General features: G+C 44.7%; 1 protein-coding gene across 1 annotated transcript in view; it reads right to left on the bottom strand.

Moving 5' to 3' along the window:
- LOC142786549 (protein O-mannosyl-transferase TMTC1-like) overlaps positions 1-24,890 on the bottom strand; it is a 52,266-nt gene extending 27,376 nt beyond the window's left edge. The window contains exons 1-3 of the mRNA XM_075884260.1: positions 23,961-24,890; positions 4,480-4,657; positions 3,211-3,284 (exon numbers count right to left, since the gene is read on the bottom strand). Coding sequence (XP_075740375.1) covers positions 3,211-3,284; positions 4,480-4,657; positions 23,961-24,658 — 950 coding nt within the window. The 5' untranslated portion in view covers positions 24,659-24,890. The remainder of the gene's footprint in view (positions 1-3,210; positions 3,285-4,479; positions 4,658-23,960) is intronic.
- Positions 24,891-25,189: the final 299 nt, after the last annotated feature.

Genomic DNA, 25,189 nt, shown 5'->3' with positions numbered 1-25,189 from the left:
TTTTCACGTAGGCATATATGCGAACGTTATCATTCTTGTTGGCTGACAGCTGCGAAGCAACACTAATAAGATTAGTAACGCTAGGTCGCTCGCTTACATTATGGCAGCTCGTACTTCCCGAGTTAAATGCTATCAAACGTGTGTACACTCAACTCTCATTTAGTTCGCAAATGCAAGGGCTTGACTCACACTTAAAACTTAAGGTGAAATCACCAGAATTCGTTTTGGTGCAAGGTTTGCGCTCGCTATTCCATGTTCTTAATCTGATATGGTCATTATACATCCCGTTACAGAAGCTAAGTCAGACGTTATTATCAGCATTTCGCACGGAATTTGAATTTAAATTTCCGTTCGGTAGAATGAGTATAGTGATGAAAAATTAAGCAAATATGAGAAGAAAAAAAAGATAAACCAACGGAACGATCTGAATAAGGGTGACGTTGCACACATGCGCATGCCCAGTCAGTTTCACAAAGACATTAGAAGCAACTTCTGAGACACGCATTCCAATCATCCTCGGAAGTCTGTCTATGCTGCTCGAATGCTGAACCGAAGGTTGCGGAAATCTTATTTTCGTAGGAGGCGGAAAATGCTTGATGCCCATGAGCTGGAATTTAGCTGGATGTTAAATAACCCCGTCTGGTGGAAATATGCAAAGCCCTCTAGGGCACCCCTCGTAATTGTACCGTAGTTTTCGAATGAAATTAGTAGTGGCGTGCACAATTGTTTCAGTGATAGCGTGTTGCCTCTCACGCAAAAGGCCAAGCTACCACTGCAGTGATGTTGGCGGTGACGCTGTCGTTGACGCAAGTCTTCTTTTAATTCAACCGCACTGGGATTTGAATTCAATTTCCAGTGCGGAAATTGAATCCAATTGAATTCGGTTGAGTTCATTGTAATTTGTTAACTAACATTTATTCTTCCCAGTGACGCGCGAAATGAGGACATTTTGTTGCAGTAAAATTCTGCCTTCTCATCAGGAATCTTAGGCTGTCGCACTCTTATAAAAAATTGAACGTCTTAGGCGCACAACTTCATAACATCCATTGCCCTCTTTTTGTGTAGTAAGCCTGCCTAGCTGCAGCGCAATGGTTCAACAACATCATTAAAACTGGTGAAGTTGAGTGACTATCAATTAAAAGGGTATAAAGCAATAAACTAAATTTTATTTAGCGGGATACCAAAAAATACTTGGAAATATACGCGGGCTGATGTAGTCCCCTCTTTTATAAAGTAGGCATATTTCATGTATCTTTAAATTAACATTTGTAATGATGTATTATGGAAACATTTTGTCTGGTTATCCCTCTAAAATCAAATCAAATCGGGAAATGTTTTATGCCTAACAACTATCCATTGAGCAATAGGTTGTGAGGATCATTATTTTTTCCTACATATTTTGCTGTTGGCTTAAACGAGCCATTTTTCACTCGCTCATTTCTTCGCATAAACGAAGACTTCAAGTCACAAAACGTTCCAACGTTAGAAGTAAAAAAGTTTTGGTGAAACAATTGAGCAACTACACTTTTTTTTTTATGTTGATCTAGCTCTCACTTCAGAAAACAGTTTTCAGAATGTTAACATAAGAAAAGGCTATGGCCTACACCGAAAAATTTTATCACGCAATGGGCTATCGGAAATCGATTATAGAGGATTCTCTTTTTGCCAAAATAATACCAAAAACGGCGAGGACTGCCTATTATAGTGATGTACGGCCAGATGGGTTACGCCTTTGCATTTTGACTTACAAAGAATTGCGAAAAAAAATGGGCATTATCTTTTATCAGTTGCGTAGTATATAAACAGTGCCCGCATCAAAGACTGATCGTCTTTTCTTTCTTTCTACCATAACTGTGCAATAGAGACTAGGACGATTCGCCAAGAGTAAGTCCATGTCTCTTCTTGAGTTTGTCTCGTTTGAGTTTTATTCTTTCCGTAAGTAAATCTGTCACTTAAACTGCACATCCATAGAAACGGCATTTCTATTGCGGCAATACACTGAAAAGCCATTGAGCAACACCATTTTGACCTAAAGCAATTGAAAAAGCAATTTAAAAGTGGTTTCGCAATTCTATTCTGAACCATTTTCAACCTGAAACGTTCAGGTTCCAGGTTGCAGTAAAAGATTGGCTAAGAAGTTCATTTATAAAAGCTCGACCTGAAGGTTTCTACAGAAAGACGTCTCAAGCACGCGTTTTTTTTTTTTTTCAATCACTAATAAAAGGTAAGTCGGCTGCGTAACGACTGATTCAAGGAAATATGTACTAGATCTTTGCAACTTAGAATAGAAAAAAGGAATAACAAATACCGTAAAACGCTCCGAAAAGTAGAAGATTGATGATTGATTGATATGTGGCATTTAACATCCCAAAACCACCATATTATTATGAGAGACGCCGTAGTGGAGGGCTCCGGAAATTTCGACCACCTGGGGTTCTTTAGCGTGCACCCAAATCTGAGCAAACGGGCCTACAACAGTTCCGCCTCCATCAGGAATGCAGCCGCCACAGCCGGAATTCGATCCCGCGACCTGCGCGTCAGCAGCCGAGTACATTAGCCACTGGACCACCGCAATGGAGCAAAAGTACCAGATTGATTAGATTATTTTCTTCCAAGAAAATTTTCGTTGGTATTTATGCTGCCTAACAAGGCAGAAACATAATGTTTCCTAAGACACTTCACTGAACGTGCTTACTTAATCGGCTACAATTCACCATCAGTGTTTTTTTTTTTTAATTTTTGCTGCAGTTCACTGTAGACTTTCAAAGTGTTTCTTTCTTATACGGGTTCACCACTGGAAGTTTTGAGTACAGGTTACGTCATGCCTCGACATACCGGGCAAGGAGCTTTTTTTTTTCTGTGCAGCATCATAAGCTGACCTCACTAAAATTTCTAGCGTGAGAAATTTAATCCTACGAACGCCGGGAATCCTTATCTTGTGAAAAAAGAAAAAGAAATTATTCTGTGTAACTGAGCACAAGCAAGTGTGTTCGGGCAAAGTCTTTGCAATATAGATAGAGCTCCTCCTTTTTGATATTCAACACTTTTCAATACGAGGAAAACATACATGCTTTTAAAATGCATGTGTATTTGATTGTATAGCACAGATGATATCTTGGCATTTCTAAACGTTACAGTAGCAGACTAACCATGCGTACCACTATCATTCATACAAATGCACGACCCCTCGGCCTTAGCACGTCGTCTTACCGGTGGTAGCAGAGGAACGACAGCAGAAAGAAGAGGCAGCAGAGCACTTCGGCACGGCCAACTATGCTGGACACCTGCGACAGGGTGACAGATAAAAATAGGCTGATTGTACATAGCCCATCTGACGGTCCAAGAATCTCATTGTCACCATCAACCCCACTAGTTTGTGTTATAAATTATCGTCATTTTGACACTTGCCCTAAAAATAAGTTTCAACCTCAAGTGTGGCTTAGCGTAAAATGTAAATATTTTGTGTATCTGGCATACAAACTGTTTCAACTGCATGACTTCGTAATACACTCAATGGGGCTGAAAGAGCGAGGGGGAATAATAGGTTAACGTTGCTTTGCCCCCTACACACACGCGGTCGTAGATTTCATTGATTCTGACTGATCTTTTAGAATGCCGCAGAAATTGACTATCAGTTATCGTATTAAAAAGTAAACTTTTTTGCATAGATTCACACGAGGCTTTGCTTACCCTCGAGACATCACTGCTCTATTTATTCATAATATTACTCTGCAGATCTGGCTTACCATTTGATATTTTTTGGAGAAGAACACATAAGTAATTGAGTTGATACTGAAGGGTTTTTTCAGGGACTGGACATGTCGGTTCAGGTGTATAGTAGTAATATTGATGCTTTTAGAAAAATATGAAAACTACTCAGTCTTTACGCGTGGCGCTGGCTAACTCTGCCATGTTTACACGCATATATATATATATATATATATATATATATATATATATATATATATATATATATATATATACACCTGTCGACGGCAGAATGACTGCCGCCATGGCTGAAGTGTTAATGCATCGAGGGCGTGTTACCTAAAGGTTTCAACTTCGATTCGTATACCGACGGCAAACTGAGTCTTCAAGCACGCCTATTTCTTTACATCGTTTCTGCCATATTTGCCACACCGAAGATGAAGACTACAAGTAATGTACCTGATGCGTTCTTTCGCTTCAACATCTGCTCGTATTGCTAGGTTTTGTCCCAACAAAAAAAACAGACCCTTTTAATTATCTTCATTATTTCGTCATTTACAATAATTCATTTCTGAGTCGTGTACGATACGACAAATCTCATATTTATTTTTTTTAAATATGAAGGTAAGATGACAAACTGGTTGGCTGTTCTCGGACACAACTTTACTGGTGCAAGATTTGATGCAAGTACCTAGAGTGCATGCGATACTCGTAACTCGAATCAGGGCATGCTCAAACTTTCCGAGTCTTAACGCCACAGCGAACACTCACTGCCTCGGTGTGCACTGGATGCGCAGCGAACAGCATCGAGGACAGGCACGCATGGAGCGCAGTTATCCTCATCACACGGCGCGCGACGACGGCCACCAAAACTGAGCATGCGCAGTGCAGGGCAACGTTGACCACGTGGTAGCCACGCACTTGTCGCCCATGGACGTAGTAGTTGGCCCTGCGAGAGAAGACATCAATATGCACATCAGGAGAAAAAAGCACCATTCCCAATAAAGGTAGCCATGACTAGCATGCGAAGCAACGCATAGGTAGACTTAATTGATTGATTTATATATGGGGTTTAACGTCCCAAAACCACCATATCATTATGAGAGATGCCGTAGTGGCGGGCTCCGCAAATTTCGACCACCTGAGGTTCTTTAACGTGCACCCAAGTCTGAGCAAACAGGCCTAGGTAGACATGAAGTACCGTTTATCACGCGCTGTTTGCACGATGTTAACGCGTCTTTCAAAGTGGAACACACCATGAATTCACTATAGTTTCTGTTGCTATTACTCGTCCCGATTGATGATTGATATGTGGGGCTTAACGTTCCAAAACCACCATAACATTATGAGAGACGCCGTAGTAGAGGGCTCCGGAAATTTGGACCACCTGGAGTTTTTTAACGTGCCTTCAAATCTGAGCACACGGGCCTACAACATTTCCGCCTCCATCGCAAATGCAGCCGCTGCAGCCGGGATTCGATCCTGCGACCTGCGGATCAGCAGCCGAGTACCTTCGCCACTAAACCACCGCAGCGGGGCTGTTACTCGTCCCGAACTCTTGTTGGAGCTCACTAGGTGGGTTCAACTCCACGCTGCGCGGGAGAACATGCGTTCAACCTGCGTCTGCAGAATCTTGCTCCCTGACGCCATCACATTATTGCTGAGAGAGTGTGCGGGGGAGAGGCCACCGCTTCTTACCCAGCCTTTTACAAAGGCCAGTACACTCTATCGCGTGGGCGCCTTCTGGCAGTGCTTGGGACGCCGCACACTGGATTGAAGTCAGCCATAAGCAGCCTCACATGTTTTTGTTTCGGTGTAATGCTTCACTGATATATATTCGACCAACTGTGCGGCATAAGTCGAGACATTCAATTTGGCGATTCTGCAGATGATTCTTCAATGAAGCTTTTGATTGTTTCATTGAGAAGTTGTTAAGAGGTGGGTCTGCGGCATTGATGAGGATAGATATTTCAGAAAATAAATTCGGCAGATCCCCCATACCTTAGGAATTGGTGTTATACGAAGCATGTGGAGGGAAGGTGACCGTGTTATAAATTTTATATAGTGACACGACATCAAGTGTACAAATATGACACGCTCAGACATCTTTTGGAGAGTTGCAGATGTTTACATAACGAGTCATTTGCACTTGTGCAACGATGCCAACAGGAACATAACTATCAGCAACACCGGAAGTGATAAGCTGATGTGAAATGCTGGTGCTCGCGAGGATGGTAGACCTGGACGCTGCTACACAAATAAACTTCAGAGCACGGTACCCAACTACAATTGATGTTAACTAAACGTTCCGGCTTTATTGTAGGCGTACTTATGTAATCGTTGAGTATAAAGTTCTCAAAATTGTTCAACGTTTTTTCTAAACACACCTATATAATGCATCCAAAATTGAATAGCCAGCACGGCAACAAACAGTTCACGTTCTACGAACTTCTGTTTGAAAAATAGTTCCGAGACCTCGCGTGGCTCTGTGGTAAAATGCTTGATTGCAGCGCAAAATGCGTGCGTTCAATTCCTTCTGGGGCCCGGACATTTATTCTTTTCAAGAACACACGAGGTTACGTAATCGCCTGCGTGCGAGAGCTATTACAATACACCAACGTCAGTCATTAGAGTCGCCGCCCTTCTTTGTGAGCGAAAAATCAGCATTATCCGTGACCAAAACCTCCATGTAGATCCATATAAAGAAGTAAAAAAAGATCTGTTCAAGTGCGACCAGGCTTTCGAACCTGCTATTTCTTTCCCAATGGCTCCATGCGTTCAGCCGCTTTAGCGTGGACACCAACTTGCTAACGGCCCTAAATGTACTCCTTTGAGTTTCGGTGATGCTCGATTTTAGCGGCTTTACACCACCCACGAGATGGCGCAAAGAACTGGTTTCAGCAATCGTTGTTTCAGCAGGTATAAGCCCAGCTATTATTGATTGATTTGTGGGGTTTAACGTTCCAAAACCACCATGTGATTATGACAGACGCCGTAGTGGAGGGCACCGGATATTTTGACCACCTGGGGTTCTTTAACCTGCACCCAAATCTGAGCACACGGGCCTACGACATTTCCGCCTCCATCGGAAATGCAGCTGCCGCAGCCGGGATGCCCAGCTATTATTATAAAGGGACTGGCACAACCTCATGGAAACTGAAACGAATGCTCAGTGAGCAGGTAATGAATAGTGTCCACTACAAAAAAAAAAAGACCTTATCACTCTTAGGTTACGGTTCACCGTTTCTCATTTTTGATACGTATGCGAGCTGTTTTTTTTTTGGTAACATTTCACGTCACGTAACGCAAATGATTAAGCTCTCTTTCTCTCTTTGAGGATTACTATGAATTCAAATCAAGTCTGCCGTATTTATTGAGCGCCGTTCTTTCTATTGGAATCGTGTCATTCGATCATGCGTTATCGGCAGAGGCCAAACTCCACAAAATGTAACAGTATTAACGCGATAGCGTTAGAGAGCTCGTGTCGCAGAAATTGCGCTTTCGACGTCGGCTCCATTGGTTGTGAACGAAAAACCGTCCGTGAGCGCGAAATTGTAAAAGAAGTAAATATAGTAGAAATTTCAGTCCAATTGAGGATTGAAACCGCGCTGTTCGCGTGGCATGCAGATCACAAAACTACGATGTTTTTGCAGCTTCTTTAACGCACTTTGTTCGACAGGTGTCACGACGAAAACGAGCCCTTTCGGCGATTTGTAGGCGCATTTGGGAGGCCATTAAACTACGCCGAAAAAGGTCGGGATAGTTCAGGCATCGCCACTAGAAACACACAGGAACTTTTAAACATCTCTAAAAATGGACAACTATGTCCATCTAGCGGTAAACATATCATGCCTTTCCAAAGACGTTAATCAAGCAAACAGCGAACACTAGATAATGATCTGCCGCCATCTGTGAGGCATTGTGAGACTCTCTATGGCAAGCGCGCGGCGTTTATCTTGGATGACATGCAACTCTTGCTTTAGATCAAAAACCTGCATGCCCAGTTCGCTGTACGTGTGGTACAGTTTACTGTGTGTGTGTGTGTGTGTATGTGTGTGTGTGTGTGCGCGTGTGTTTGTGTGTGTGTATGTGTGTGTGTGTGTATGTGTGTGCGTGTGTGCGTGTGTATGTGTGCGTGTGTGTGTGTATGTGTATATGTGTGTGTATGTGTTTATGTGTGTGTGTGTGCGTGTGTGTGTGTGCGTGTGTGCGTGTGTGTGTGTGCGTGTATGCGTGTATGTGTGTGTGCGTGTGTGTGGTGTGTGCACATGGTGTGTGTGTGTGTGTGCACGTGTGCGTGTGCGCGTGCGCAACAATACATATTATAAATATGCACGTAGCGGTTGAAGGGTGCCCTAAGCGCCGGAGTTTGCTATCACGTTCTACTCCTAAAGGCGAAGCTTCAAAGTCCCCCAATGTTTTTTTTTAGGGGCGAAGCTCCTTAGGGCGTGGGCTGTGCGTCCCCTGTAGCCTGTATGTAGCCACCTCTAGTTTAGTTCTTGCAGTGTTCACTAGATGGTGGTACCGTCCCCTGTATGTAGCCACCTCTAGTTTAGTTCTTGCAGTGTTCACTTGATGGCGGTACCGTCTCCTGTATGTAGCCACCTCTCGTTTAGTTCTTGTAGTGTTTACTAGATGGTGGTACTTGTAGCTGATGATGAAAAAATGCAAGATGTTATAAACTAGAAAGCGGTACTTGTAGTTGATGAAAGACGCGAGATCTTATAAAATAGGAATGATGTCACATATGGCGCGTGTCATTGGTTGAAGGCAATCGTTCGATTTAGTGCGGCGACGTATGCTAGGGGGAGCGATGTAATAAAATTGAGTGGGCAAAATGTACAGAGGATTCATGGTTTACCAGGTTTACCTCCGGAGCTTCGCCCACTCATCATCATTCACTTCGTGGATATGGCGGAATTTTTATTTTTTTGCTGTTCTCTCTACGGAGTACCAGTTCACCCTCGAAAAGACTGCAGCAGCAGAAAATCGGCATGTTTGGATGCTTCTCTGTTCAAAAGGAAGCACGTAGAAAGTGCAAGCCTTGACTCACCAAGAGCGTCACTAAAAAAAAAAAAAACACGGTTCTCGTGGATCATGCGGGTCAGTATCGCTTTTCCATTTTTGTTTTTCTTTTCGTGTGTGTCAGCTTGTGCAGCACAAACTGTTACAAAGGACATGCATATATAAGTATATAGATGCATAATCGACTAGCCCCGCCGCAGTGGTCTAGTGGCTAAGGTACACGGCTGCTGACCCGCAGGTCACGGGTTGAAATCCCGGCTGCGGCAGCTGCATTTCCGATGGAGGCGGAAATGTCGTAGGCCCGTGTGGTCAGATTTGGGTGCACGTTAAAGAACCCCAGGTGTTCGAAATTTCCGGAGCCCTCCACTATGGCGTCTCTCATAATCATATGGTGTTTTTGGGACGTTAAACCCCACAAATCAGTCATTCATGCATAATCTACTATTCCAAGCAACAAGAAGGAACGTGCAACTCTTTTGTAGAGGAAGAAGCTATTTGTGTCTTATGGCACCTATTTGATGGCTTCCTTCTGGGTGGTTACTGAACAATTAAGCGTGCACTTTAGCTCCTTGGGCTAAACAAAGTGGCCGTACTCGCCTTCAAAACAGGGCAACGTTGCCTTCTTTTTAAACAAAGCTCCATGCGGCACTTGCACTTTTCAATGGTGGTGCAGAGAATGCGTTATGTACACGGAGTACAAATACAGTTTTCTATGCTCTGAGAAGTGCTGAAAATTGGGTGGAGCTGCAGGAACGCATGTAATTGAGTCGTTCCTAAACACTAGCTCATGCAAGAAATTAGTCCTTTTTTTTTCTTTCTGAACAACCTCTGAAAATCCCAGCAGAACTGGCTGCGAAATTGCAGTGTGCACGCATATGCAGTTGCCGTTGGTTTTTTATACATTTGTATTAGGTCGAATTCTTTCTCCGTGGCTCGGCCACATTACATATAAGTCTGTTATAACAATGCGCAAATATTCTCTGTCATACGCACCCGAATTATTTTCCGCCACACGTCTCGGACAATTCACATCGCGGGACACTACTACAAACTACAGTAACACAAAAAAACTCTAAAAAACACTCATCCTTGTTGTTTTAGTATAAACATCACCATAATAAGCCTTCGCTTCCTTTTGTGCGTACTTTAGATTGATTGATTGATTGATTGATTGATTGATTGATTGATTGATTGATTGATATGTGGTGTTTAACTTCTCAAAACCACCGTATTATTATTAGAGACGCCGTAGTGAAGGGCCCCAGAAATTCTGACCACCTCGGATTCTTTAACGTGCACCCAAATCTGAACACAGGGGAACAGAATGGAATGAAAAGACTTTATTTTAGTCCTGCACGACGCGCTTAGCGCGTAGCGGGCGTCTCCCACGTAGGGACCGACAAAGAGTACCTGGCGGCCGCTTCGTGGACCTGCTGGACGGCCCATTGCTGGTCGGCGAGAAGTGCGCTCCTGAGGGACCCCTCCCACTTGTTTGAGGTAGAGTCGGGAGGAGGTTTTCTACACTCCCAAAACATGTGTGCGAGTGTCGCTGTCCTGCAGCATTTTTGCCTCCATAGAAAATGCAGCCGCCGCCGCCGGGATTCGATGCCGCGATTTGTGGTGCAGCAGCTAGACCTTAGTCACTGGACCACCGCGGCGGGGCTGTATGAAATTTTGCGTCGTTCGGTAAACAGAGACAACATGTTCAAAGTTATCTGCGAAAGTTGATTCCATTAGGCCTTTTTCAAAACATGACTCTAAGGTCATTACCCTCTATGCTTCTTTTGCTTGCTCTTTACTTGCTTCTAAATGATTTTTCATTATTACTTTTTTGACATAATCTTTGCTTCCAAATGTCGAAGCTGTAGCGGGCTTTTGGTGTCGTGCACATACTTGAGCCTTTCGTGAGATAACAGTACCCTTGGCATTTTGAAAGCCCATATTGCGCTCCACCGAGTGGTGGTTGTGGGGAAAATAGAGATTCGGAGCACCTCCCTGGAGGGTGTATAGATACGAGCACCGAGGGCATAGTTTAATCCCTGCGGGCACTTGTCATGAACGGCATCGGGGTTCGTGTCAAAGGCCTTGACCTCCCAGCGTTTCACAGGGCGTTCTTTCCCCCCTTTCGTCCTCTACACTTCTCTTTGAAGCTGCGGGATGAAATTAGATTTCCCTCGTCGCTTCTTTCCATTAGATTTTTCTCATTCTTTGCTGATAACGGGACACTAGGGATTCGTTCGCTGGGTTTTTCTTCATTACATCCTATTTTAAGAGCATAAAGAAATAAGAGAGTCTTTTACACAAGGACCAACCACACTGCCGCCCACCAAGCAAGCCTCTATGTGGTACTGAGAACGGACGACAGGAATTCGACTTAAGACTTTCCGTTGTCGATTGCACAAAAAGAACGACTGTTGCGGGATAGCGAAACTCTCATTTCTCGTGGAAGTGAACCGTATAGTTATGGTGTCCTATGTGCCGCAATAAGAACCATGTGTTGCGTTAATAATTCTCAAGAATGGCCTGCTGGGCAAGATATAAGCACTACAGGTGCAAAAAAACTGTATATGGGATGAAATAGGACTTGTAAATCTCTATTATGAAATATGTGCAAGGTTCTTGGAAATTTTCAGAAATATAAAAGATCAGGCAAATGCGACTTAAGTTGTATACCTGCACAACACTTTTTTATGTAGCCATAGGCATCCTATAATCATTAAACACATCTTTTCCAACAGTAATTAAGAGGATAAGCTAATTTACGCTTATATTTAGTGGAGTTAAGACGTCATAATTTTGAGATTTCAAAAAAAAAACGAATTCTAGTGAAACGTGCCAAAGCGCAACTTCTGTATTATTCCAAGACGTCCAAAAAGAATGATAATGATACCTGAGGTTCAACGTCCCGAAACAAAGTCACCATATGATTATGGGAAACGTCGTACTGTCAGGGCACGGGAAATTTCGACTAAATGGGGTCAATTCTTTAACGCTTACTTAAATCTATGTATACGGGCCTGACACATTTCCGTCTCCATCGACAATTCAGCCGCCACGGCCAGGACCCGATCCGATGACCTTCGGGTGTGCCATAACCACTATACCAGTGTGTAGCAGCTTTCCAAAAAGAATAATCTTCTTAGAGCAATCACGAGGAGGCATTTTTTGAGCGTAGATGTGCGGTCTACACTTGCAATTTCAGCCCTTGTGGCCCACATTGATTTCAAAAACGCGGAAGAAACACACATTTATAATCGTTAGCTTGATCAATAACGCTGTTGGGGTGATGTGCATGTTGCGCTCATTGGCACTTTGGTTTAACTTTCACCGCTTAACTTTGTTGAATTTCATTGCCCCCAAAACTGTTAAAGGCCGCTTTTCTATATCTCAACGCAGCGATCTGTTCTTCGCGTGAAAAACTTCAGTCTCTCCATTTCACATAACATCCTAACTACAGCATTTAAATATTTAATAAACTTAACCTTCGTGAATAGTGTTCTTAATAACATGCTGAACCATCTGAAGCTGCCTAGCTATATAAAAAATGAATTGAGAAGACAGAGTGAAAACAACTCATTTTCCTGTTTTTTTTTAAATTTTCGACGAATTTATTATTACACCCGCTTTACTAAGTGAGCAAAGCCGACACTGGGCTTATTTCAACCGATTCGCATAAATAGACATGTTGTTTCAGTATACTCTCATGAAACAATACTGTATTGCAAATAGACATAAAAATACACACGCCACTTGAATCCAAACTATGGAAGGAAAAACTTCTGCGGAGATTTGATTGATTGATATGTGGGGTTTATCGTCCCAAAACCACTATATGATTATGAGAGACGCCGTAGTGGAGGGCTTAGGAAATTTCGACCACCTCGGGTTCTTTAACGTGCACCCAAATCTGAGCACACGGGCCTACAACATTTCCGCCTCCATCGGAAATGCAGCCGCCGCAGCCGGGATTCGAACCCTCGCCCTGCGGGTGAGCAGCCGAGTACCTTAGCCACTAGACCACCGCGGCGGGGCAACTTCTGCGGAGAGCTAGGCCATGTTTGTAAGCAAACATATATACGGATATAAAAAGAAAGGCGAAGCGTGTGTTCGGAAACAGTAATGTTCATGAACGGTACCCTTAGCGACATCATTTGCTCCTTGACCGTGCTGAGTCACGCTAGTGACGCAAGCTTGACCGAATACGTAAAGCCATCTGCGACCTTAAACTGAGCAACACCAGCACGCATGATCGTGCCCTGGCATGTTCCGCGTAACCTCGATTCACGGTGGTTTCCCTACAGCGCGTTGGTCTTTTTCAGTGCTTTACGCATTTATTCGTCCGCGACCCGAAGAAATATTCGAAAGTGTGCGCTTTCTGCAGCACCAAGAATGCCGACTCTTTCGCCACTGACGAGCAATGATGGTGGCAGCACGGATTCGTTCGAACCGGCCATAAGGCGACCATCAGAACTTCTCACCATCTGCCGCAATAGTGTATTGCTGCGCATCATCTAAAAACATTTAGCCCAGCGTGACCAAAGCTTGTGCGCTCTGTTTTACATACGTAGCACCTGCATATAAAACAAAAATGCAATAGGAGCGCTAACGACAACCGCAAGGCTCTGGCCACGAAGCCTGCAGCATGCTGCACGCACCTGTGTTATTATCACGTGCATCGCGCCACTTCGGAGTTTTGAGATTGGCCCTCGCGCTCGCAGCGCTAATTGGCCTGTTCGTGCCGGCGCATGTGTTAGCCATCGCAGGTACGTGACAAGCGAGACAAGTGAACGGTATACAGAAGCCCAACCCGCCCTCTGGTGTGAAGACACCGATAGGACAAGGCTCAATTGTTTTGTGCTTCGCTCGTTGAGTTGCAGATCAACGCAAAAGCAAAACCAGTCGCGCCTCGCAGCTGCGCATTTGTCATTTTTTTATCCAGTCTTATTTGCTCTGTGCTGCAACAGCAACTATTCTTGTTGTAAAGGCAAGATTGGGTAGACGCCATGTTTTTAATTTATTGCGTTGCCATTCGCCGACGCAAAATCACTCTCAAAAGTTGAACAAAAGAAGCTCAATTATATGCTGTTGTTTTGTTCAGATAATCAATATTTAATGCTGAATATATGCTCGCAGAATAGAAGCGTTGCCATGGTACCTGTTTATTCTTTCGCGAGTAGCTTGACTTGCTTTTAAATGTATTGTTCACGGAAGGGTCTACCTAATGATAGTTCGGGCAGAGCACCGCTGGATGGGTCAACCACGTATTGACAGAAAATAATAACAAAACAGAATAGAACAATGGTGTTGATCTTGTCTTGAGGTCTTATTACATACACCTCGGACGTAAGGAAGCAACATCTCGTTCAGTGGTGAGCCTTTTTGCTCGCGTAGGTAAACATCTGGAATATTAGACGCAACTCCTTGGCACACCTTTTCACACAGACACACACAGACACACACACATACACGCACACGCACACACACACACACACACACACACCTATTGACGAGCACACTCTTCGAACATCGTCTAGCGAGTCTGCAACTCTCAATGCGTGTATGAATGGCGGAATGCCAAGTCGCACCTACTTTTGAAGATGGTATATCATCAGCTAGTTCAACAGCAAGTTCTAGTGTATACATGGTTTCTTGAGGGTTGCAAGGATGATTGTAAAAAGAGCCTGTCACGATGGTACTTGGCATCGCGCCTGAAAAGGCAGTAAAGTGTACGCATCGGTTCGTCGAGAACATTGCTGAGAGGGGACCACCTCTCCTGCTCTCCTCCAGCTCGTCCCCCTCATTTCTCGTGTTGGCTGTAGAATGGCAAGAAATAACCCCCCTTTCCCCACCCGCCACACACACACGTAGGTTAACACAAATACAAAAAGAAAAGGAAAGCAACTCAAAGAGCAAGCGAGAAAGCTGGCATGATCTAGGAGCACCCTACCGGACGTTCGTGTGGGGTCCTCTGGGTGCTATACGAATCGAAGCATGTAGAATGGGGCGAGGGGGGGTTGTAATGAGGATTTACAGTTAGTTGTTTGCCAGAACAGGACGGTGTTTCCGCAGGCGGGCCCCTGCCGAAGGGCAGCAGCCCGCCTGCGGAAACACCGCGTACCCCTCGCCCGACCCTGTATAGATGGGAGAGTAGAAGAGCGGCACAAATCCCCCTGCCCTCCCCCCTCTTTTTTTTAAGCTGAGTGGCTGCACGGACGTTCTGTGGTCCCCTAGTTGGGTGGACCCCCCGTCCCGTCTCACTGTGAGACAAGTGCCCATTGTGCGGTGGCGTCGACCGCTTTATATACGCGCGCACCCAAGTCACGAACGCAAAGACGGCGCCGTTCTTTTCGCGCTCTGTGGTTCCTCGGGAAGTAGATTGTGTGGAAGGCGGAGTGCTCATGCGCGAACCTTTTTACTCATACTAAACCTTCCCGCTTCTTGTAGCTTCATGTAGCAGTTGTGATGAAATCCAACGTATCGTATTTCACGGTATTTCACGAGCTATGGTTACTATAAAAGTAATGTCGTAGTACGTATTTCTATCAAGCAGGTCGCAGCGGTGGTACTGCGGTTACGGTGGTGGGCTGCTCACCTAAAGGTTGCGAGTTCAATTCCGGCCGCGACGATCGCGTTTCTATGGAGGTGAAAAGGTAGATGCTCGTGTATTGTGCGATGTCAGTGCGTATTAAAGAGGACCTGGTCGGTCCTGACCAATCGGTCCTGAGTAGGTCGGTCAGGACCAGTCCACTCAGAGACCAGATTTCGTGAGCCCACGACGTCCCTCGTAATCACATCGCAGTTCTGAGTAGTAAAACCGAAATAATATTATTTTATATGTTGTGTAGTGGTGATACACGACAATGATAGAGCACAACGCCATTCGAAGTGTGCAGTTCTGGTACTCGTTTGATAGGAAGATTGCAAATTACGAAGATTTTTTTTCCAAGTGATCGGGCAATGATTAGGTGCCTCCACGGCGAGAACGTGTATAAATTACAACTTCAGATCTTTCGACTCCGCTGTCTAGAGAAAGAGGGAATGCAGCGAAAACGGCGACGCCAACCAGATTATGAGCAGTATGCTACCCTACAAGTGAAACGAGGTCGGAAAAGACGGAATAGTCATCAAGTGGGGTGATAGCGGATGCCCAATCTGAAGAACTCGGTGAGTACGTTTTGCAAACCCGAAGAGCACGCACGAGGTATTTCCTGTGAATACGGTAGATGATATAGCGTTAACGTGAGGAGACGGTAGAGTTGCGCAATTCAGTACTTGAGATGTTTCACGTCTGCACGCATACGCAAAACGTTGCGCTTTACAGCTAATGGCTGCTATAAAGCTTTCTTGCGCTGTAAAATTAGGTAAAGTCTAAAGACGGCAAGCAGCATCCCTCATAATGGGCATGAACAGGGAAGACGCGCAAGCGAATAACTTCCGAGTTCTCGCGACTAGTTGCGCGCGCGCAACAGGTCTTCGAATGAAACCTGCAGCACTGAGCAAGCTCCGACACTTTTTTCTCTGCACTTCTGTTTACAGCTGCTCGCCTTATATATTTATTTATTTAGTATTACTAACCAGGCCAAAGGCATTGTGGAGAAGGGTCAAACATATTTTTTTACTCATACAATGTTAGCTAATAAAAAAAGTAAATAAATGACAAACAATAAAGAACAAATTATAAGCATTGTGTACAAACAGAACAAGTAAGTGTGTTTATAAACTGCTAGTTAGCGCAGAACAAAACAAGCGATAATCGGTCAAGATGGCTACATATCCTTAAAGGCGGTTCCAGTCTACTGATGTTCTGGGAGTAAATGAATCGCTGCAGATTAATCCGAACTACAGCTTCCTAGTAAACGATCCTGCCACAGTGATGCAGACTTATATTTGACATGGCCAATTTTTGTGAATAAATCATCTCAATAATATAAAATGACTCACATTCTGTAAGGCTATTTCATCACAAATAACTAAATCAGCACAATCTTCATTATAATCAATAATTATCCATCTCTCTATAAGTTGAAAACTTATTTTTAGTGCAGAGCATTTCTTTGCCGCATGATGTCGCGCTCGGCGTCGGCGACATCGCCGTTCGCACTGCACATGCTCGCACCTCGTACGGGCTCAGGAAGGCACCCTCAAACCTATCGCTTTCCTCTCCCTCTCTCGCCTCGCAAAGCCGAAACTGGCAGAGTCTGCTATAGTAAAAACAAATGAATAAAAAACGACTGCTCGCGCTCCACAACCGTTCACTGTAGTTACTGGATCGCACGTTAGAAATTAAGTCATGGGTGCTTTTACTGGGCTTTCGCTGCGCCTGCATTGTCGTAAGCCTTCTGTCGCTTCTGGGGTGTTTCTACAGTTTCCGTTGCCTTTCCCGTTTGCTATTTTAGGGCTAAGGATTGCCTCCTTTTTTTAACTGACCAGTGGTGAGCAACAAGACTTCCCCAACGTATGTGGCACATACCAGCCTATGGTGATGATAACTTTTTGATAGACCGCGAATGTTTCTCTGACAAATACCCACTGGTTGTGCTAAATGTTGGCGTATTCAACTTTAGGGGACCAGTGGTAATCCTGCATTGAGGTTTATCCAGTTTATTTGGCACATAAATGATAACCGGTTCAAGGCAGGCCACAAAGGATAGACCAACCAAATTATTGATGCCTTTAACAGCTTGTCTGTCAATAGCTTACTCACGCTTCCCACCATTTATGGGACCAGGTGTACCGAGAGACATAACAAGATAAAATTCGGTCCTTATTTGCTTCGTTACAAATAGGATACACATATATTGCAAGGACAACAAAATAAAGTCAATTTGCCCGCTGCGTGCTTTCTTGATTCATTCTTTTTCGCGTTATTTACGGAAGCAACATAATGCAGTCTTCGAAAATAGGGGACTGAAAAGTTTGGGGCCCCGAAGCCCCTTGCGTGTGGGCGGTTTGGGTCAAGCAGCAGCGAATAGGGTCTGCATCGCTTCGGACGCTCCCCCTATCTATGTCACTCTAGTCTTAGCCGACAGCCGTCCCTTCAGTGGGTGCCGTCATATTTTTCTGACCCAAAACTTCTGGGGGCAGTCTTCAGGGCTCCCGCTAAATTAGAAAAATAGTGTCCCCGACCTCGGTTTGGGTTTTGGGTTGCGGACGCTATTTTTTTGCACATGCGCAAAACCCAAACTCGGTTGGAGTTTGCGCATGTGCAGTGGCCTTGACGCTATTTCTTTCGAAAACTTCCTATCGTGGCGTTCCACGTTATAGTTCTGCAAGAGGCATTCCTTTCGAGGGTGGTTGCTAAAACGAGGGCACATATTTCGCACACCTCGACACGTGTGTTTCCTTTTTTTTCTTTTTCGTCTATTGCAACGTCCTGTCGCGAAAACAAGGGCAAACATCAGAGAAAAAAAATAAAAAGAACTCTGGGAAAGTAAGGGAACCGCCACGCGAGTCGGGGGCTCCCCATGACCTCAGTTGCGGCAGCGAGCTATACGCGTTAATGCTCCGCCCCTACATGTTCCTCGAGCCGCCGTGGCGAGGGCTCCCTGCCGGCCACTTTTTCATGCAGCTTGTAATCGTTTGTTGCGCTCCACGTGGGTGGCATCTCCGAGTGCGTGTGGTTGTTTTGTTCCCTCTGTTTTCACCCCTGTTCCAGAAGCTTATATTGGGCTTACCACTGCGAAAGCGGTCTGAACACGAAACTTCGAAGAACTGAGCAACCCCGCCTAGCACATAAATAATGCCTCTCTGTCACCAACTTCGCAGAAAACTAGGCAATTTGGAAGCTTGCCATTCTCAAAAATGCCGGGTGAGTTAGAAGTATACAACTACCGAGTTTGTACAAGTTGGTCACGAAGCGATGTCGGCGATTAATATTTATCAGCTTGCGAGATCTGGGGTATATACAAATAGACTAAAAATACTGAATAAAAGGTTGAGCAACGCAAATTTTAAAGTTTCTTGCGTGTCAGGTATGAGAAAAGTTGACTGTACACATTGTTTTTCTCTCTCGTTTAGAGCTCGAACAAAGACCTGGCTTGAAAATAGCCCATATGTATATGTTGTAAGGAAGCAAGATCGGCACTGCTGCTCGCGCGAGCTCGGCTAGTAGAAACAAGCTGAGAACGAACAACTAAAAATGTCAATACTTTTGTCTCTAAACCAGCTTTTCACATCAGTTTTAGTTTCAGTTTAGTATCCTACCACCTGGTTCTTGGCATATACCCCTTTGTGGGTGAGCGTCATCCAGGTCATCATCATCATCATCATCATCATCATCATCATCATCATCATCATCATCTCATCATCATCATCATCATCATCATCATCATTATTATTATCATCATCAAGAACAGTGGGCTTGCAGCAAGGGTGCTGTCTCTTGTTTGTCTTTTTTTACAATTTACCGTTTCTTTAGGTCAGCCCAAAAACGAAACACTCAACACCCGATTTGCGAACACATTCATTATTATTTGATCAACTACTTCTGACAACATCAATATTCCTAACATTACTGAATGCACTTATTATGGCTACATATAAGACCCTCTCAGCGAATTCGTGTGTTGTGAGCGTCGTCGTAGTTATTTCACAGGACTTTTAGTGTTGTATGGGGAAAGGGTAAAAATATGAACACAAAAAATGTTTCATGACGTGGTACATGAACACCTCAGTGGCGTATATGAGTCACAGATATGACGTTGACAAAGTGAACGCTAACGAAAGTGAAAAATACTATCTCAGAAATTTGCACAGCCAAAAACCGCACCTATACGATCTCGTGGATCATGATGATAATCGCCTGGCATTCTTCCAACTAAGCTACCAAACGCCCTTTTTATTGTTTACGTTACTGTCTAAGCTATCTAGGCGCATGCAAAACACTCCACAAACACGCCTTCTGTAGCTTGGATATTTTTTAGCGAATGGGGCTCTGTGTTGGGTCCAGCAAGAGGGCATGGGTTCCTGCCCCCGTCAATGAGCGGTAAAGTGAAGTAATGCACCTTGACATTTATTAGCGGCTATAGGGAACGATTCGGTGGCGGCGCAGAGTAAGCTTAGTCTGGTTAAAGTATATACGTTCATAGTTAAAGCGTCTCGATCACAGCTATAGGAGCACCCGGGGCATTGCCGCCTGAGAGTTGCCTGTCTCTGTTTACAATTACAGGTGCTGGATGGCTTCCGGTTCTGTGTGCCGGCGTATACCCCAGCAGTATCGGTGAGGAACTGAAGCCCTAACGAGGAGACAGTTCATTTTCAAAATTTTTCTCCCTGTGACACATCCGGTCATGTATTTCAAATACTTTTTCTTTTAAGCTATAGATGTCACATCATAAGAGCTGTTCCTTCACATTGAGTGCCTTCTTTTTCCCTGAAAGCGGTGAAAGCGTCTTTTTTTTTTACTGTATAGCAATTATCAAAACACAATATTTATGCTTCGGTGTTGGAGAGTAATAAATTAAGTGACCAGAAGTTCCTTCGGTTTCAGCACGTGCTGCTGCTATTACTATGTTGAAACTGACAAAAAGGCGAGACGTCGTTACGTTCTTTGCATTTCGCTTATTGCTAGCGTGTGACGGTTTGTCCAAGTGTTGCAGTTTCCACATGCGTGAACGGTGTATCTCTGCAGCCGACTTCTCTCACGAGGATACCACCGATGCATCAAATTGCTGCAACAAGCGCTGCGCAAAGGCGATGATATCGACGGGCCAATGTCAAGCCTTGGTGGACCGAGGCAGAGGCCACCGGTACGCAATACTATACTGTGCCCGTTCGCGGCTCAAGCTGTGAACGTCGGCCTTCTGTGTCGCTGAAGTGCAGTGTTGTGTATGCATGAGCATTGGCGCCGGTTACCCCTTTACGGGGGAACGCAAATCGTACCGTTGGTCTCCGTAAATGTCGACGCTTTGAAGAAGATAATATCGAGTGCCAGCGTTTATTATGCGCTTGTTGTTGCCAATTTACAGCGCAGGATTCGCGATACGCTGTGCGCGAATATGTTAACTAATGGCGATATACCACAATGGTTAAATCTTACTTTGGTTAAATGGGCCAGCATTTATAGTTCCGCATTGTTTCACCAGTTTGCCAAGTATTTTTGTGTGTGTGTGAAAGAAATCCTATTCTGCGAGGTTTCGACGCGATCTGTGTATCTCAGAGTATCATTAGCTCGGAAAAAGTAAGTTGACGACAGGGGGTGAATTCCGAACCCCTAAGAATTTTCAAGTTCGCAACGCGATATATACATAGGCGTGTCGTATACCAAGGTGGCGATGGAAAAGGCGTTGACTTCACGTTATTTTCTAGTTTACTATATATATATATATATATATATATCATCAGCCTGACTACGTTCATTGCAGGACAAAGGCCTCTCCCATGTTCCGCCAGTTGACCCGGTCCTGTGCCTGCTGCTGCCAATTTACACCCGTACACTTCTTGATCTCATCTGCCCACCTAACCTTCTGTCTCCCCATAGCCCGCTTCCCTTCTCTGGGAATCCAGTTAGTTACCCTTAATGACCAGCGGTTATCCTGTCTACGCGCTACATGCCCGGCCCATGTCCATTTCCTCTTCTTTATTTCAACTATGATATCCTTAACCCCCGTTTGTCCCCTAATCCACTTTGCTCTCTTCTTGTCTCTTAAGGTTACACCTACCATTTTTCTTTCCATTGCTCGCTGCGTCGTCCTCAAATTAAGCTGAACCCTCTTTGTAAGTCTCCAGGTTTCTGCTCCGTAGCTAAGCACTGGCAAGAAAGAGCTGTTATGTACCTTCCTCTTGAGGGATAGTGGCAATCTACCTGTCATAGTTTGAGAGTGCTTGCCGAATGTGCTCCACCCTATTCTTATTCTTCTAGTTACTTCAATCTCGTGGTCGGCTCTGCGGTTAATGCCTGCCCTAAGTAGACATAGTCTTTTAGAACTTCAAGTGCACTATTACCTATCTCGAAGCGCTGCTACTTTCCGAGGTTGTTGTACATTACTTTCGTTTTCTGCAGATTAAATTTAAGACCAACCTTTCTGCTCTCCTTGTCTAACTCCATAATCATGAGTTGCAATTCGTCCCCTGAGTTACTCAGCAATGCAATGTCATCATGTATATATATATATATATATATATATATATATATATATATATATATATATATATATATATATATATATATATATATATATTGCAGTTTGTGTTTATTGTCTATATATATAGACAATAAACACAAACTCACGGCACGAATGACATAAATTGTAGTAGAGCTCCGGGAAGAAATTCTGGTGATAGCCCTGTCGCGTACGTTTTCTGCGACGATAACTCGTCGCGATTTCACTAGACGATTTTTGCAATACACTCCAGAATCTTTCACTCGCTTCCCAGATTTTTCGTGGTTCTATTGGCCATACAGGTACAGTTGATGCGAAAAAAAAAAACAATAAGACGTGCATCTCACACTCTTTCGGGCTTTCCCAGCAGCCTTTACCCGCAAGAGTAGAAAACGTTCCGCTACGCCACCGGGCTAGCGTGACCGACCGGCATGCCGCGGGTCATTAGGAGCGCAAATGGCGTTTCAGCACTATTCTTCCTGGGTGTGTTTTTTTTTTCTTTTTAGCATTTGCTCTCAGTCTCTGCTAAAAATGTAAACTGGCATACTGAACAATACTGAAAGGTTAGGCACCCCATCGAACGCCAGCCGACGCGCGCGCAGATAAACGAACGAAACAGGACCGCTATTTGCATTTAATGTATGCTGACCAAGCACCAAAGCCTACAGTGAATTACTATAACACAGTCTTGCAACGGCGAGGTTAAATTTCGGGGCGAGTCAAAGGCTATAGAAAAAGAGAAGCTCAAAAACTAAAACTGAATTACAGCAAAATTCGAAAAGCGCTTTCGACAAGCGAGAATGTGAACATTTCAACCGAACAACACAGGATGTATTGTAAAACTGTGTACGCTAAACGCAGCTGATTGGAACGATTTCTGAGCGAGAAATATTGGCCGAACTGTGGGTATTCGTACTCTTCGTGCTGTCCACCCGCTCTACTGTGTGCTCATATAATAATAATAATATAATAATAATAATAATAATAATAATAATAATGTAAAACTTGTGCCACTACATTAAGTTGGTTAATACTAATTATTGTATAAGCTTTCAAAATGAACAGCACATGCACCAGCAATACGATCCTACCAACTAAGGTTGCATGGCAGGCCTAATGGTTATCTACGAAGTATCTAATATATAACGCATCTAGTACACATCTCTGTACCATCCGGGATGCGATACACATCAGATATACCATGCAACGTGGTAGCAATACTGGCTAAGGTACTCAGCTGCTGCGCCGCAGGTCACGGGATCGAATCCCGGCTGTGGCGGCTGCGTTTACGGTGGAGGCGAAAACGTTGTAGGAGCATGTGCTCTGATTTGGCTGCACGGTAAAGAGCCCCAGGCGGTCTATACTTCCGGAGCCCTTCAATATGGTGCTTCTTATTTTCATCGGTGATTTTGTGCCATTAAACTCCCCCATATCAATCAGACAATCATCAATCGCATTTTTAACGCATTAGGAGTTATTAGTAAGTTCTTATGTAACAACTAGCTGTACTGATGATACTTCTTTCACGCTGGCTCAATAAATGCTTGCAGGAGTACATCACGTATATGTAACATACCACCTGCACTTCACCTATTCATCTTCTGATTATCCTACCACCTCCAGAATAGAGTTTTAGGCGAAGCTTTTTCACCCAGTTAAACTGGAATTCACATCAGTGGACGAATCGCACCTTTATGTCTGGCCGTTCTCAATGTCCTTCATCTGGACTATTTGTGTATCCTAGATACGAAAAGTATTAGCATCTATTGTTTACCGTTCGAAATTCACAATATGTTAACGAGGCAAGCCTGTGTGGCTGGTTACGGAAATCATTTACGTGTGTTTAAACTGCACACAGAGGACGACCCTCTAGCATTTCCCCAATATCGGCCCGTGATTTTCGTGGTCAGCAGCCGGGAACCGCAAGCGCCTTCCATCGCGGCTCAATAGTCGGCTAGGAATAATTTACGTTGCTGTCGGAGAATTCACTTTCGGGGGGTGTTAGCGAGCTCTGGTGAGGATGTAGAAATACCTGCACTCATTCATTTTAGAATACAGCTTGCGCATCTAATTCTACAAAGAGAAGCACGTTACATTTACCTACTTCTAAGCACGCATACTCCTCACCTGAAAGTGAGCACTGTGAGGGGCCGGTACGATTTGTGGCTTCGAGGATCCGCCATTGGTCGGCCCCAGAAATCGTTTATCCAAAGCGACGATGACGACGAAGATGCTGCATGCCGTCTACTCTCGCCGGTGACGTCGGGGTTGCCAACGACGGCCACCATGTCGTCGTGCACGAAATCGCCATCCAGCGAGTTCACGTAACACAGCACCGCCACAACACCGGCACACAACACGGGCATCCACGTGGCTAAGGGCTTATGTGCCGTGCCTACGAACACCGGTTCATTGGCGGCACCAACTGCCCCGTCGTGTCTCTTTTGTGACTGTTGTTGTGTGAGGCGCGGACGTCTTTGGCAGTTGAATGATGACTGCCCCTGCTGGCGGTGGTGGTCCTCAACTGGTACCGCACTCGAACTGGCCACACGTAGTCTCGCAGAATATACAAAATAAGAACGCATCCTCGTGATTACAGAAGCACATAGGGCGCCCAGCGACCCAGTCAGCGCACGCAAAGTGTCCGCAGTGCTCGTTGTTTTACTGCGACAACGTTTGTGCCATGTGCACGGTTGGCCGCATTTCCGATCGCTGTCAGAGTGATCCGAAAGCGCCGTCGCGGTGGACGCACTTGCAGATGACTCTAGGTAGGCGTGAAGCAGGGACGATTGCGCACCTCCGCTCAACCAGCCCCCTACAGCCATCTTCGGGATCCACACAACCAACGCCACACAACACAATCAAAACAGGCACGCTGTCGTCGCACTACTATTTCAAACAATACACTTGGACGGCGCTAGAGAAGTCGATGAACTACACAGGCGCGCACACAAACAAAGCGAAAGCGTGGTGCGAAGATTCGTCACTTTCCGAAGCACGTGGTAGCATCGGACGGCTTACTCCTGGCCGGCGAAGAGACTCGATGCGTATGTCCACTCACAATGGTCGTCTTGCGCGACAGTCTCAGTGACGCAGCGTGGTAATCCTCGGTAAATCCGTTCCAGAGACGCGATTGTCGGTCGGTACAGCAGATGATTGGTGGTAGACACCTTCGGTCCGTTTCCGTTTGGGGATGCGAACACCTGACGACACATGCTTATCACAACAAGAGAGCGAAGTGCACCGTGAGTAAAAGTTTAGAAGAGACTAAAAAAAAATCAAACAAAACGTAAACCTACTTGAATACTACTAGTACATCCTTTGGATCGCATGTCCCCGTGGACCCCTAAACGTTA

This window comes from Rhipicephalus microplus, unplaced genomic scaffold (genome assembly GCF_043290135.1).
Source record: "Rhipicephalus microplus isolate Deutch F79 unplaced genomic scaffold, USDA_Rmic scaffold_25, whole genome shotgun sequence".
Lineage (NCBI taxonomy): Eukaryota > Metazoa > Arthropoda > Arachnida > Ixodida > Ixodidae > Rhipicephalus > Rhipicephalus microplus.
Note: the sequence above shows the minus strand (reverse complement) of the source record. Positions and strands in the feature narration are given on the sequence as shown.